Genomic DNA, 15,883 nt, shown 5'->3' with positions numbered 1-15,883 from the left:
GTTCTCCCGAAGGCTTTGTTTCAAGAAAACAACAGGTAGCAGAATGAGAACTGGATACGCTTGTGCAGAGGTCTTCAAAGTTGGCCGCTTTAAGACTGGTGGACTTCGACTCCCAGAATTCTCCAGCCAGCATAGCTATGCTGGCTGAAGAATTCTGGGAGTCGAAGTCCACCAGTCTTAAAGCGGCCAACTTTGAAGACTTCTGTGCTTGTGTGTTTGTGTGTTTAGACAGCTCCTGCGCAATCAAGGCAGTCCTCGCCTTACAACTGTTTGTTTAGTGATTGTTCGAAGTTACGACAGCACAGAAAAAAAGCGACTTACAGCTGTTTTTCCCAGTTTCGACGGTTGCTGCATCCCGATGGTCATGTAGTCGAAATTCAGACGCTTGGCAACTGACTCGTATTTATGACGGGTTGCATGTGACCGGAGTCATGTGAACACTTTTGGCAACTTCTGACAAGCAAAAGTCATTGGGGGCGAGGCCAGATTTGCTTAACGACCACATGATTCACTGAACAACTGCAGTGATTCGCTTACCGTGTTTCCGCGAAAATAAGACCCTGTCTTATATTTTTTTGAACCCTGAAATAAGCGCTTGGCCTTATTGCCATGCGCTCAAAAGTCTGACTGGGCTTATTATCAGGGGATGTCTTATTTGGGGAGGAAACAGGGTAACAACTGTGGCAAGAAAGTGGGGCAAAACTCACTTAACGACTGCCTTGCTTAGCAATGGAAATGTTGGGGGGGGGGTGTAAGTCAGGGACTTCCTGTATCAGGAAGTCCTTGGCTTTTATCTACTACTTTTATCTACTTGGCTTTTATCTACTTCCAAAAAAACTCTGCTGCTATTCCAGATTGTTCCTGGGACGTACAAATCAAGTAGAGAAATAAAAGTTTCGTGTAGAGGAAAGAATTACGACCAGAGGCCAATTCTTTTAATGCTTTTTTCCTCCAGGTGTGAAGTCGAGAATCGATACCAGGGTAACCCTCTCAAAGGAACCTGCTACTGTGAGTGGAAATTACATTTCTTTGGCCTGTTTGGGATTTATAGATCAAGTGATCTAGCAGCAGACCAGGGAAGAGGCAGGAAGAGACGTGCGTTGTTGCCGTTTTGAATTTTCTCTCTCTGGAGCTTTTTGTCAAGGTCACCGAGCGAAGGTCTCTGCTAGTTCCTTTTATCTGTCTTTCTTCCTTCCTCCCTTCATCTGCTTTCAAGTAAAAGGAAGGGGATGATTGTTTTTATTCTGGGTATGTTGGGTTTTTTATTTTTTATTTTTGTAAAATAACACTCAGATACTGAGAGGGAGTGGGTGGCCATATAAATTTTTATAGATATTTAGATAGATATGAGAGAGAGGGGGGGGGAGGGATTTAGATATATAGATATAGGTAGACAGACAGACAGACAGACAGATTAGATAGACAGACAGACAGACATTTAGATGATGGGTGGACGGAGGGAGGGAGGGATATTTGGATATTTAGATAGATAAACAGATATTTGGATGGATGGATGGATGGATATTTAGATAGATATTTAGATGGATGGATGGATGGATGGATGGATGGATGGATGGAAAGATGGATGGATATTTGGATATTTGGATATTTAGATAGATATTTGGATAGATGAATGGATGGATGGATGGATGGATGGATGGATGGATGGATATTTGGTTATTTAGATAGATATTTGGATGGATGGATGGATATTTAGATAGATGGATAAATGGATAGATAGATATTTAGATATTTAGATGGATGGATGGATGGGTAGATGGATGGATGGAAAGATGGATGGAAAGATATTTAGATAGATGGATAAATGGATAGATAGATATTTAGATGGATGGATGGATGGAAAGATGGATGGATGGATGGATATTTGGATATTTGGATATTTAGATATTTAGATATTTAGATAGATGATAGATAGATAGATAGATAGATAGATAGATAGATAGATAGATAGATAGATAGATAGACAGATAGATAATGATAGAAATGACAGACAGATAGGTTATGTTCACTGTAATCCTTGAAGTGCGGATGGAGCTCCAATAGATTAATATCTTCTCCCCAATACAAAGATATTTATTAAGAGATGGTAAAATTGTTGGCGGGGGGGGATTTTTGTGTGCAATTTTTGTCCCGGCAAGGCCCAGGCAAAGATGTAAGTTGTCATCAGGCACATTCTAGATTGGTGTTTCTTCAACTGTGGCAACTTGAAGATAGAATAGAATAGAATTCTTTATTGGCCAAGTGTGATTGGACACGCAAGGAATTTGTCTTGGTGCATACGCTCTCGGAGCACATAAAAAGAAAAGACACATTCATCAAGAATCATAAGGTACAACACTTGAGTTGAAGTTGAAGTCCGCACATCTTCAAGTTGCCATGGTAGAAGAAACATCAGTCTAGACCTAAACCTTTCACTGTGGAAAATGTCTCCCTCATGCAAAGCTCTTCAGCTGCTTTCAATCTTAAGTGACAGGATCTCCTCTGATGATCTTGGTGATCAACTACAACTCATTGACTTAACAACAGTTTGTTTAGTGACTGGTTAGAACAGCACTTAGAAAAGCGACGTACGACCATTTTTCACATTGCAGCATCCCCTTCGGTCACGTGATCGAAATTCAGGTGCTTGGCAACTGATTCATATTTATGACGGTCATGTGATCCCCTTTTGCGACCTTCTGACAAGCAAAGTCAACGGGGAAAGACAGATTCACTTAACAACCATAAGTTTCTCACTTATGAACTGCAGCGGTTCGCTTAAAGAAAGGTTGTAAAATCGGGCGAAATTCGCTGAACAACTGTCTCGCTTAACAATGGAAATTTTGGGCTCAGTTGTGGTCGTAAGTCGAGGACTACCTGTAGCTCTAAAAACTGGAGGCAAATTTGGCAGGATTCCTTCTCCCAAGGAGGTTTAGGCCTCGGTCAACACCGCACAACGCCTGCAAACCCAGTTTAAGAGTTTCCAAACTGTAGGCAAATTGAACACAGATTGAACATTTTTTAAATCAGAAGGCTCTTAAAAGTAAAACAGACCAAGCCATTTCCCCCTTAACAGCGATATCTAGTGTTTTGTTTGCTCGGCCATCCTTTCGTTCCCCCTTTTTAATCTCATCCGTGCGCGCCAAACCCAATTTCCCGCGATCAAACGACACATTAAAAACCAATTAGAGGCTCAAATGGAAAGAGAACGCCAGATATAAACGGAATTTAAAAAAAAAAAAAAAAAGCGCTCGCCTGAGAAATTAAATGCCTGCAAAAACAAACTGGCCTTAAGGAGACGGTGGCAATCCCAGAAATCCAGAGGATGTCCGGTCCTGATGGGGCCGAGTTCCCCCCCCCCTCAAAGTCGGGCTCCATCCTTAATCGGCATTCTGTCCGTGTCTCGGATAGCATCAGCCCGTGAAAAGAGATTAAACACGGTGCTCGCCGTTGCTAGATTATTGAAAGCTCTTTCAGTGGCTTTCTTCTACTAAACAGAATACAGGGGGAATCCTCAACTTACGACCGCAATCGAGCCCAACGTTTAGGTTGCTAAGCGGAACATTGGTTAAGTGAGTTTTGCCCCATATTACGACCTTTCTTGCCACAGTTGTTAAGTGAATCGTTGTCTTTGTTAAATTAGTAACACGGTTGTCAAGTGCCTTCCCCCTTGACTTCGCTTGTAAAATGGCCGCAAAAGGAGATCACGTGACCCCGGGGACACTGCGACCGTCATAAATATGAGTCAGTTGCCAAGCCTCTGGATTTTGATCACGTGACACCATGGGGATGCTGCGATGATCGTAAGTGTGAAAAACAGTCCTAAGTTGCTTTTTTCAGTGCCATTATAACTTCAAACGGTCACTAAATGAACTGTAAGTCCAGGACTACCTGTACCACCCGTTAGTGCTTTCCAGCCCTCTCTCAGGGGTTTAAAGACTCGGCCTCTTGCCCCCCAACAATCTGGCTCCTCATTTTACCGACCTCAGAAGGCCAGAAGGCTGAGTCAACCTTGAGCCGGTCAGGATCGAATTCCTGGCAGTTGGCAGAATTAGCCTGCAATGCTGCACTCTAACCACTGCGCCACCAGGCCTCCTCAGCAAGTTGATTTAATCTTTGTTTTATTTATTTACTGATTAAATGTTAATGCCACCGCCTATCTCTCCTACACCATGACTCTGGGCGGCTTATGGGTTATAAAACCATTAAAAAGAGTTATTAAAAGATTAAAACAACACACAATTAGAATGTCTTAGCGCAGCCTTTAATAAGATTTTAATGTTGGTTCGTTTTAATCTTTTAATCTTTATTATTGTTGACCTGTTTCTATCGTTTGTAAGCTGCCCAGAGTGACCTTGTAGGCGAGATGGGCGGCGTGGAAATTTAATTAATTAATTAATAATTAATTAATCAATCCATCCATCCATCCGGCACTGGGAAAAAAAGTGACTTAACACCCATTTTTCACACGACGGTTGCAGCACCCTCGTGGCCACATGATAATAATTCAGGCACTTGGAAACGGACTCGTATTTACGACGATAGCAGTGTTCTCGGGCTGACGTGATTTCCCTTTTTGTGACCTTCTGCTGAGCAGAATCAACGGGGAAGCCAGATTCCCTTTAACGACCTTGTTCCTCACTTAACAACTGCAGTGGTTCCCTTAACAAGCGGGGCAAGAAAGATCGTCCGATGGGGAGCAACTCTCCCTTAACAACAGAAATTTGGGGCTCAGTTTGCGGTCGTAAGTCGGGGACTCCTGTTCCAAGGTATCTGCTAACTCTCTCTTGTTACGCTTCCTTGTAGATACCCTTCTCATCGACTATCAGTTCACTTTCAGTCTCTCCCAAGAAGACGACCGCTATTACACCGCAATCAATTTCGTGGCGACACCTGAAGAGGTTGGTAAGATCTGTCAACTGGGCATCGGGGTTGTTTCTTCAAAGGTCTCGGCTGCCCCAGGCCAGCGAAGTCCGTCTATTGTGTAGAAATATTAGACAACAGAATTGTGAAAGGCAGTTGGGTTTCTGATGCTACGTATTCATCTAGGTCAGTGTTTCTCAACCTTGGAAGCTTGAAGATGGGTGGACTTCAACTCCCAGAATCCCCCAGCCAGCGCTGCTGGCTGGGGGATTCTGGGAGTTGAAGTCCACCCATCTTCAAGCTACCAAGGTTGAGAAACACTGATCTAGGTAGAGTTCTGCAGAGTGATGTAAGTTTATTCCTATGGATTATAAATCACAATTTCAGAAGCGAAAGGTATGTTTTTAAATCAGATTACAGATTAACAGAGTTGGAAGAGACCTTGTAGGTCATCTAGTCCAACCCCCCACCCAAGCAGGAGACCCTACACCATTTCTGACAGAGGGCAGTCCAGTCTCTTCTTGAAAGTCTCAAGTGATGGAGCTCCTACAACTTCCGAAGGCAACTTCTGTTCCATGGGTGGATTGCTCTCACTGTCAGAAAATTCCTCCTTATTTCCAGGTTGAATCTCTCCTTGTTCAGTTTCCATCCATTATTCCTTGTCTGGCCTTTGGGGGCTTTGGAAAACAGCTTGACCTCTTCCTCCTCTCTGTGGCAGCCCCTCAAATATTGGAAGATGCTCTCCTGTCTCCCCTGGTCCTTCTCTTCCCTAGACTAGCCAGGCCCAGTTCCTGCAACCGTTCTTCGTATGTTTTATCCTCCAGTCCCCTAGTCCTCTTTATTGCTCTTCTCTGCACTCTTTCTAGAGTCTCCACATCTTTTTTATAGTGTGGGGACTAAAACTGAATGCAGGATTCCAAGTGTGGCCTTACAAAGGCTTTATAGAGTGGTAGTAGTACCTCACCTGATCTTGATTGTATGCCCTCTGTGAATGCAACTTTGGATTGCATTGGCTCTTTTGGCTGCCAAAGACTGAAAGGGAATAGCCAACTGTTTTGTATAGAATAGGGGTGGGGAACTATGGCCCTTTTATGACTTGTGGATTTCAATTCCCAGAATTCCTAAGCTAACATGGCTGGCTCAGGAATTCTGGGAGTTGAAGTCCACAAGTCATAAAAGGGCCATAGTTGCCCACCCCTGGTATAGAAGTTGCCTGATGCTTAAGCCGTTAACTCCTCTTTCTCCCTTTATTTTCTCATAACCAGCAAAACAGGGACCTGGACATGTTTATCAACGCTTCAAAAAACTTCAACCTTAACATCACTTGGTCGACAAGCTTTGCAGGTGAGGAATGTTCCCCAAGGTAGGTAGGCCTCGACTTAACAACCGTTCGTTTAGTGACGGTTCAAAGTTACAAGGGCACTCCGAAAAGGGACTTACCGGTATGTCCGTTTTTCACACTTGCGACCATTTGCAGCATCTCCATGGCCAGGCGCTCAAAATTCAGATTCTTGGCAACTGACTCCTCTATTTATGACGGGTTGCAATATCCCGGGATCGTGCGATCCCCTTTCGCCATTTTCTGACGAGCAAAGTCATTGGGGAAGCCAGATTCGCTTAACAACCGTGTGACTAATTTAACGACTGCAGGGATTCACTTAACAGCTGTGGCAAGAAAAGTCGTAAAATGGGGCAAAATTGACTTAACAGATGTCTCACTTAGGCTGAATTGTGGTCGTAAGTCGAGGACAGCCTGTAGAACATGCAGCTTCTTTATGTGCAAACAGAACTCTTGATCTCTTGTTGACTTGTGGATTTAATAGGATTCTATGCTGAAAAATTACATCCAGCTGGTTCTCAACTTACAACCACAACAGCCCAAAATTTCTGTTGCTAACAAGGCTCTCTGTGAAGGAGATAGGTGGTTAAGAAATAGGAATGAATGAATGAATGAGGGAGGGAGGGAGGGAGGGAGGGAAGGAAGGAAGGAAGGGGAAGGGAGAAGAAAGAGAGAAAGAAAGAAGGAAGAGGAAGGGAGAGAGAGAGAGAGAGAAAGGAAGAAAGAAAGAGGAAGGGAGAGACAAGAAAAAGAAAGAAGGAAGAGGAAAGGAGAGAGAAAGGAAGAAAGAAAGAAAGAAAGAAAGAGAGGAAGGGAGAGACAAGAAAGAAAGAAGGAAAGGAAAAGAGAGAAAAGAAAGAAAAAGAAAGAGGAAGGGAGAGACAAAGAGAAAGAAAGAAGGAAGAGGAAGGGAGAGAGAGAAAGAAAGAAAGGAAGAGGAAGGGAGAGAGAGAGAGAGAAAGAAGGAAGGAAGGAACAAAGAAGGAAGGAAGGAAGGAAAGAAAGAAGAAAGAAAGAAAGAAAGAAAGAAAGAAAGAAAGAAAGAAAGAAAGAAAGAAAGAAAGAAAAATAAAAGGCATTTGTTAAGCAAATCACTGCGGTCATATGGTCATTAAGCGAATCTGACTTCCCCCATTGACTTGTCAGAAGCTGGCTGGTAAGGTCGCAAATGGTGACCGCATGACCCCGGGAGACCCCACAACTGTCATAAAGACATGCCAGTTGCCAAGCACCCAAAATTTGATCACTTGACCATGGAGAAAACGTTGCAAGTTGAGGACTACCCGTACATCGATTGAGATACGTGGTTTGACTGTTTATACATCAAGGTGGCCTGAAAAATAAATAAGAATATTCATTTTATCTGATTTCCACTTCGGCTCGGTGGACATACATAACGTTAATATTTTCCACCAGTAGCGTTTGTGTAGCACTTTACTGGTGGCAGCAAGAACTGAAAGTGGAGTCAGTTTTTCTTGCCGGGTTGATGATCTGTATTAAGCACCGCAAAACAAAAAGAAGATCAGAACCTTTTAAAGCAAGAATGGGCGACTTAAGACCTCTTTATGACCTGTGGACTTCAACTCCCAGAATTCCTGAGCCAGCATGGCTCAGGAATTCTGGGAGTTGAAGTCCACAAAGGGGCCTGGTTGCTCAACCTACTTTGAAATGGGCATTTTTCACACTTAAGCATGTTCCGTTTGCTCTAACACCGAACCCTTGGCCACCTGTTCACTTTCTTAGTGGAACGGAGAAGGTTTCCTTGGGGGGGTTTTCTAATCGTGTCCAGAAATGTTCCTGCTAAAATTTAAACTGTCAGCTTTCTCTTAAGACCTAAAATCAAACAAACACCGACTACCAACTGAGCAATTGAGAACATGTTTAAAATGTCAAGATTTTTTACCGTTCCTGGCTGGGATATTGCTGGAGATCGGCACACAAGGATCGGCTGTTTAGTCTACAGGTAGTCCTCGGTTTAACAACCGTTCGTTTAGTGGCCGTTCGAAGTTACAAGGCACACTGAAAAAAAAAATGACTTAACGACCGTTTTCATACTTACGACCGTTGCAGCATCCCCGTAGTCACGTGATCAAACTTGAGGCGCTAGGGCAGCTGACTCGTATTTATGACGGTTGGAATATCACGTGATCCTTTTTTGCGACCTTCTGACAAGCCAAGTCAATGGGGAAGCCAGGTTCACTTAACAACCAGGTTACTCACTTAACAAACGCAATGATTCACTTAACACCTGTGGCAAGAAAAGTCGTAAAATGGGGCAAAACTCATTTAGCAAATGTCTCACTTAGCAACATAGGTTTTGGCCTCAGTTGTGGTCATAAGTCGAGGACTACCTGTAGATAATTTGGCTTTTCTCCAGATACCGGTTATGATTGCTCACTTAGCAGTCCTCCCAGCAACCTTCAATGGTTGATGGAGTTTAACAGATGTGACCGGGTCACCAGCTGTCAGTGGGGTCACTGTGATTGAGTGACAGTTTCAATCTATATCTCCAAAGGTCCTGACATTAGTGCCCTTTCTAATCCCCCCCCCTTTTTTAATTTAAATTTCTCAAAAGCTGGTACACAGGCCGGAGAGGAGATTCCAGTGGTTTCAAAGAATCAAGTCAAGGAATACAAGGACAGCTTCTCCAACGAGAAATTTGATTTCCGCAACAATCCCAACATCACTTTCTTTGTCTACGTCAGCAACTTCACCTGGCCCATAAAAATTCAGGTGAGAAGCTCCTGTGTTTTATTTCATTACGTGTTGGTCACTAGATGTTTGAGACTGGATTTGGTGTTTTTGATTCACCTCTCGAGTCCTTCCCAAGGACCTGGGATAGGAAAACGTTGTTGTTCTGTGTGATGTTGTTAAAAATGGATGGTGTTGAAGGCTGGATGGAAGCTATTCCGAGTAGAGCTGCCTTTTGCAATTGACCGATAGGGATTTTTGTCAATGCCGATGGTGTTCATTTTACGAAAAGTAACTCTGGGTGGTGTAAATCTGTAGAGATCCTCAGTCATCCAGGTCATGGTTGTCCCAAAGATGCTTTTTCAGGAGGCAACTGGACTTTCTGGTTATTTTCTTTGAAGATGTTTTGCTTCTCATCCAAGAAGCTTCTTCAGCTCTGACAAGACAGGGGGGAATGGAAGGGTTTATATTCCTTGCAGACAGCTGGTCATTTGCATCCTTTTAGAGGGTCGTTGAAGCACTTGGAGGTTTATCTGTGTCCTCAGCATCACCTGAAGTGATGCTAATGGTTCCTGTAGTCTCTGTTGTGACCTAGGCTTCCTGAGTCATTAAAACACATGAGTAGTCCCAAAACCCTCTTTTATTGCAACAGCTGTGAATTACGTTCACAGTGATTCACTGTGAACGTAATTCACAGCTGAGTCCCAATTAGTTGCAAAAAGTCCTTCGGGATAATCACCAAACTTTATCTCTGCCAAAAGACCTACTTGGCAAAGCCCCACGGAGTCCAGAATCAAACAGAGATGCCGACTGGGAACAGAATTAACAACGTTGCTTTCCTGCAAAGGGCCCACGTGCCTTTGCTCCTCTTTTAAGCCTTATGGTAGGGGCCAATCACCTCCAGGCCTTACTCCCAAGTCGTCCCTTTTGTTTTAACTGTTCGTGCCTTCTGGCAGCTCTGCGCATGCACGCACTAGGAACAGGCTCTCTGATGTCTGACTCTAGAGGCTCCGGAGTCCGCGCATCACTGCCAGATGGCCCTGGCCCCATCTCTGCCTCCGACGCAGAGCCCTTGTCCGGGCCTTCACCAGACTCCAGGATTGGCCCATGGTCCTCCCCATCCTCCTCACTGTCCGACTCCTCTGCCAGCTCCGCAGCCTGCTTGCAGACCACAAGAGTCTGCAATTTTTTTCTCTGGAAATCCATTCCTACTCCCACACCATCCGAAATTATATAGCTAAAAGCCTAGGTGGTGTACATCAGTTAAACAGACATATAAAAAAACAATCCTTGGAGCCTTGGTAGTACAGGGGTCTAAGGCACCCTGTTATTAAGCTGGTTATTAAGACCAGTTGCCTGCAATTACTGCAGGGTTCGAATCTCTCCAAGGCTCAAGGTTGACTCAGCCTTCCATCCTTTCTAAGGTAGGTGAAATGAGGACCCAGTTTGTGGGGGCAATAAGCTGACTTTGTATAAAAATATACAAAAGGATGAAGGCTATTGCTTAACGCATTGTAAGCCGCCCTGAGTCTCCGGAGAAGGGCGGCATATAAATCAAATTAAAAAAAAAAATCATTATTAAATATATTTTTAAAAAATCACAAGGCTGAGCGAAAACGACGGACGATAGCAAAAAAACAATGGAGCCCTCTCAAGATCTCAGCAGACTCCCAGGCCTGATGATGGAGCCACATTTTGAGGGACTTCCAGAAAATCAATAGTGATGCAGCTAACGTCACTTGTCCACACATCGTCCAGCGGCCAAGGTTGAGAAACACTGGGCCACACAAAGGAAAAAACGAAATGTTAATTCCAGGGCTGCGTTAAAACCATGTTTGTCTGCACCCAACAAACTGCTCTACACAACATGGAACATTTTCCATCTGCACCAAAGAGAAAAAAACCCCAAAACTTGTGACACTCAGATCCACTAGGTTTACTTGCTCCGGGAACTTCCTTAGGCAACCACATTTTTTTTCCAGGAGTTTCCAAACTTGGCAGCTTTTAAGATTTGTGGACTTCAACTCTCAGGATTCCTCAGTCAGCCATGCTGGTGTTCTGGTCCGCCCGTAGCCTGCGGAGCTGGCAGCGAAGTCAGACAGCAATGAGGCTGAGGAAGAACAGGGGCCAGTCCTGGAGGCTGGGGAAGATGAGGGCTCTGCGTCGGAGGCAGAGATGGGGCCAGGTGCAGTGGTGGGTTCCAACCGGCGTTACTACCAGTTCTCTTTGTGCACGCACTTGGTGCACGCGATCGCTGCGTGCATGCTCGCTTCACTTGTATACACGCCAAACTTGCGCTCTGCGCAAGCACGTTAGGTATCTGCCCAGCTGAGGTGCGGCAATCCACTCTGCTGCACCTATCAGCTGGGCTAAACAAGAAGAAATAAAGATAGGAATAGCGCGGGGGCAGGCAGGAGGGTCCAGCTCCCAGACAAAGTGAACCGGTTCGGTGACGTCACATCGTCACCGCTACCGGCTCGGCCGAACCGGGCTGAACCGGGAGGAACGGACCACTGGGCCAGGGCCATCGGGGAGTGATGTGCAGACTTCGGAGCCTCCAGAGACTGACAGCAGAGAGGCAGAGGAACAGGAGGAGCCTCTTCCTAGTGCACATATGAGAATAGCTGCCAGAAGGCAAGAGCAGCTACAGCAAAAAGGACGACTCAGGAGTAAGGCCAAGAGATGATTGGCCCCTCCCAGAAGGCTTAAAAGACCAGCAACGGCTCTTGGGCTCTTTGTCGGAAAACAACATTGAGAGATTTGCTTCTTGTTTCACCGTATTCATTTCTTGTCGGCGTCTTCTGCTTCTGAACTTTTGCCAAGAAAAGCCTTTGGCAGTTCGCCTAATTATGCCAAGGTTGGTGATTAGACTGAAGAATTTGTGTTATGAAGAAATTGTTTTTAGTTTGGACTACGCTGAGAATGAGTTAATTCTCAGCTGTTCTGATAAAGTCTGTTTGTTTTGGAACTGTTTGCATCTAATACTACCTACTTGGGCCTGGGTCACAACAGCTGGGCAGTCCGTGACACGAACGAAGAGGGAGGAAAGCTTAGAAAAACACTGGACCCCAATCGAAATGATGAAAGTGCAGGGGGTCCTCAACTTACAACCATTTGTTTAGGGACTGTTCAAGGTTACAAGGGCACTAAAAAAGGGGAGGAGGACCTTTGCAGCATCCCCGTGTCCGAGCGATCAAAATTCGGATGCTTGGCATCTTGTATGACGGTTGCGGTGTCTTGGGGTCATGTGATCCCTTTTTGTGGCCCAGCAATGGTTGGGGAAACCAGACTCACTTAACAACCGTGTCCCTAAGATAACGAACGGCAGCGACTCACTTAATGCTGAATGCACTGAATCCCTGCAGTCGTTCAGTGAGGGACACGGTTGTTAAGTGAGTCTGGTTTCCCCGTTGACTTTGCTCGTCAGAAGGTCACCCCAAAGGGGATCACATGACCAGGGCGAGAAAGATCGTAAAATGGAGGCAGAACGCGCTCAGCGACAGAAAAAAGTGGGCTCAATTGCGGTCGTTAAGTCGGGGACTACCTGCACGTACGGAATTGGATGCAGGAGCCTCTCTAAATCCACGTTGTTATGTTCATCGTGACTTCTCAAACCTTACAGACTTCAGAGGGTCTAGCGTGCACCTTACAGGAGTGGGCCAAATTGAGGAAACCTTTTGGGGGGAAAAGTGTATTTTCTAAAACTAGCTTAATAACACCACTTTTTTTTTTTTTTTTTTTTGCAGTAGTACCATAAAATTATATATCAATGGAAAGATCATTTAATCAAGAATGTAATGCCGTAATTTTCAGGAAGGATTTGCTATTAGAAGAGCAGTTACAACATAAAGAAGAAAAGTGAAACATGTAGAAAAAACGAGATATACCAAAATGATCCCCATGTCAGTTAATGCTTAGTTGGGTAACCTTTAGCATGAATGACGACCTTACAATGTCTTCCCATGGAGTGAACCAAGTCTTTTAGTTCTGCAGCTGTTCTAATGTGAAACCAAGATTGAAGGATGGCTTCTGTTAACTGGGTTTTATTGCTGGGTGGCTTCTGACTAACCGGTTTCTTTAGTCGGCTCCATAGATTTTCCATTGGGTGAAGGTCTGGGCTCTTCCCAGGCCATTCCAGCAGTGGAATAGGATTCTCTTGAAACTCCCAAAAATAAAAAAAGTGATGTTATTAGCCATCAAACCTCAAAAATACACTTTCCCCAAAAGGTTTCCACAATTTTGGCCGCTACTGTATTTTGACCTGCACTAAAACCACAGTGTAGGTCGGGACACCTGTTCAAGGAGGAAGATCTCAGCTCTACCCAAGCAGGTTGACATCTTCCCAGAATTGGGGAGCCCTTCGTCCTCCAGGCTCAGTCATTTTCTAATGCAACCGATCTGGCAGATGCTAGGGGGTCTGATTGTTAGGAAGCTACATTTGGGGGGCAGGGGTGACCCCAGGGGGCCCTTCTCTGCCATAGAGGCCAGCTAAGGGAATATTTTACACGCACAAAGGTTGAGAAACACTGGTGTAACCCATCTCCTCCCCCTTTGCCCTTCCTCTGTTGTCCTCTTTGTGTCCAATTTCAGATTGCGTTCAGCTTCCATCCCATTCCTGACCGCTCTCATCACTGAGCCAATATCGGTTCCGTTTGATGCATAGGAGCCGGCTGGGATACGGCAAGACAAGACAGACTAAAAAAAGATACCTGAAGGACGGACTTCCTTGAGCAGTGGCATTGTCCCGTTCCTCTTGTCAATTCCGGGGCGAGGCTCAGTGGCTTAGCTTCTCAATTGAATCACGGTTGTTAAGTGAATTAGGCTCCCCCATCGACATTATCAATGACGATCACACGATCCTGGGACACTGCAGCCGTCATAAACGTCAGCCTGCAGCTGTTCTAAGCGAAATAAGTCACATTTTTCAATGCCCTTATGGGTAGTTCCTCGACTTACGACCACAGCGGATTCCCCCAAATTTCTGTCGTTAAGTGAGACGTTCGTTTAAGTGATCTTTGCCCCCACTTTACGACCTTTCCCGCCGCATTTGTTAAGGGAATCCCCGCAATTCTTAAATTAGTAACCTGGTTGTTAAGTGGAATCTGGCCTCCCTCTTGACTTGGCTCGTCAGAAGGTCGGACTTTGGGACTGGGGATGCTGCAGCGGTCGTCACTGTGAAAAACGGTCCTAAGTCGCGTTTTCCAGAGCCCGTTGTAACTCCGAACCGTCACTAAACGAACCGTTGTAAGTCGAGGACTACCTGTACAACTTCGAAGGGTGACTAAACGAAAGCTGAGGACTTCCCTGTATAGGAGAGAGAGTGGATGGGATTGGCCAATTCCAGGTGTGTGAACGATGAACACGGTGCCGGAAAATTTTACGGATGGATAGTCCGGCTCATCAGACGCATTTTGTGCGTTGTCAGACGCACACCTGTGCGTGTGCGAATAGGGAGAAGGAAAATATATATTAGCAGGGACTACGGTTCACGAAAGGTGAAACGTCACCTGTAAAATGTATATAAAATAAGCAGGAGGAGGGTTCCAATCGGCAGGAAAGGCTAAAGCAGCTAATCACCATTGTAAATCAAAAGGAAAAAAAAAAAGCTCTTTATTCAAACGCAGTCATGCAGCATGAGATTTGGGGGGGGGGGAAATAATTTAACTTTGTTCTGGATGTTTCTGTTAAAAAATGTTTAGCTGTGTTAAATTTCTGGATTTTTTTTTTTTTTCTTAAACCAACACAAAATCGTTCTGTGCAACAAATGGAAACCATCTCAGATTTTTCTTTTTTTTAATAGAATGAAAGTAATGTGGTGGTTTGGGGGGAAGGTAGAATTGTGTACGGGGAGTCCTTGTTTAGCGGCTGCCTCGTTTAACGACCGTTTGAAGTTACCACAGTGCAAAACAAAACGAAAAACCCTTAACAACCAAATCCTTTCATTTACAACTTTCACAGTCCCTCTCTTGTTTTATTTTTTTACTTGTTTCTTTACCCAACGCCAAGATGTCTTGCGAGAGAGGGAGAGAAAAAAAATCTTAGTTCGGCTGAAGGGAATATTAAGAATAGCAAACAAACAAACAAAAAAAAAACACTGAACGAAGCACAATGGCAGTTGTGCGGTTTTCACTTAAATGGCTGCTTCGCTTAACGATCAAGTTGCTGGTCCCAGCTGTGGTCGCTAAACGAGGACTGCCTGTAATTTGATTCTCTCGTAAAATCTTTGGGCTTGCTCTAGTCTAGCAGATATATATATACAAACGCAGCTATTTAGAACTGTGAGTAACAGTCTGCTTATTATATGAACAGCTAACGGGATTTTATGAAATAAAGACCTACTCATTGCTGACTTTTCAGTTGCATCCGGGCTGTGTCATTTTGTGCAATTTGGAAGCGATTGCAACGCCACAACCTTTATGCTTTTGTTGGGCCGCGGATGAGGAGGAGTCTCCATCGTTAGTGTTTAATGCAGAGGAACAAATGGCTTCCCCCCCCCCTTTCCTAGATGACGGAGAGCTTTGATACTCTGGTGGGGAAGGGGAGGACAGGAGGGGACCAGATCTCCCAGCCTCTCCAGACTGATCACAGAATAAAAGAGTTGGAAGGGACCTCGGAGGTCTTCTAGACCAACCCCAGTGCTCAAGCAGGAAACCCTATACCAGTGACGGCAAACTTTTTCCCGACCGAGTGCCCAAAGCTCGTGCACGTGCGAATGGACGTATGCGTGGCCAAACCCCCCAAAATGTGATGCATGTGCAGCCCCCCTGCATGGCAGAGACCCGAAGACCAGCTGGCTGGTGGGACCCGCGTGTGCACATGCGCAGCGGAGCTGAACTGGGGCGACGGCTTGTGTGACTACCGAGAGGGCACTGCCTACCACCTCTGGCATGCGTACAATAGGTTCGCCATCACGGCCCTACAACATTTCAGACAAAGGGTTGTCCAATCTCTTCTTCAAAAGCCTCCCCACGACTTCTGGTGGCAAGCTGT

General features: G+C 45.0%; 1 protein-coding gene across 2 annotated transcripts in view; it reads left to right on the top strand.

Annotated features, from left to right (window-relative positions):
- ATRN (attractin) overlaps nt 1–15,883 on the top strand; it is a 211,724-nt gene that overhangs the window by 107,040 nt on the left and 88,801 nt on the right. Inside the window, exons 21-25 of one of the 2 annotated variants that reach the window (XM_060687203.2) lie at nt 956–1,008; nt 4,807–4,901; nt 6,129–6,207; nt 8,778–8,935; nt 13,484–15,249. In XM_060687203.2, the coding sequence (XP_060543186.2) occupies nt 956–1,008; nt 4,807–4,901; nt 6,129–6,207; nt 8,778–8,935; nt 13,484–13,528 (430 nt within the window). In that variant the 3' untranslated portion in view covers nt 13,529–15,249. Of the gene's footprint in view, nt 1–955; nt 1,009–4,806; nt 4,902–6,128; nt 6,208–8,777; nt 8,936–13,483; nt 15,250–15,883 lie in introns of those variants that run through there. The other variant, XM_087874805.1, reaches the window with a different exon arrangement.

The sequence above is a fragment of the Pantherophis guttatus genome, chromosome 8, assembly GCF_059756535.1.
Source record: "Pantherophis guttatus breed Tessera chromosome 8, ASM5975653v1, whole genome shotgun sequence".
NCBI classification, from domain to species: Eukaryota; Metazoa; Chordata; class Lepidosauria; order Squamata; family Colubridae; genus Pantherophis; species Pantherophis guttatus.
This window is presented reverse-complemented; position numbering and strand designations above follow the sequence as displayed.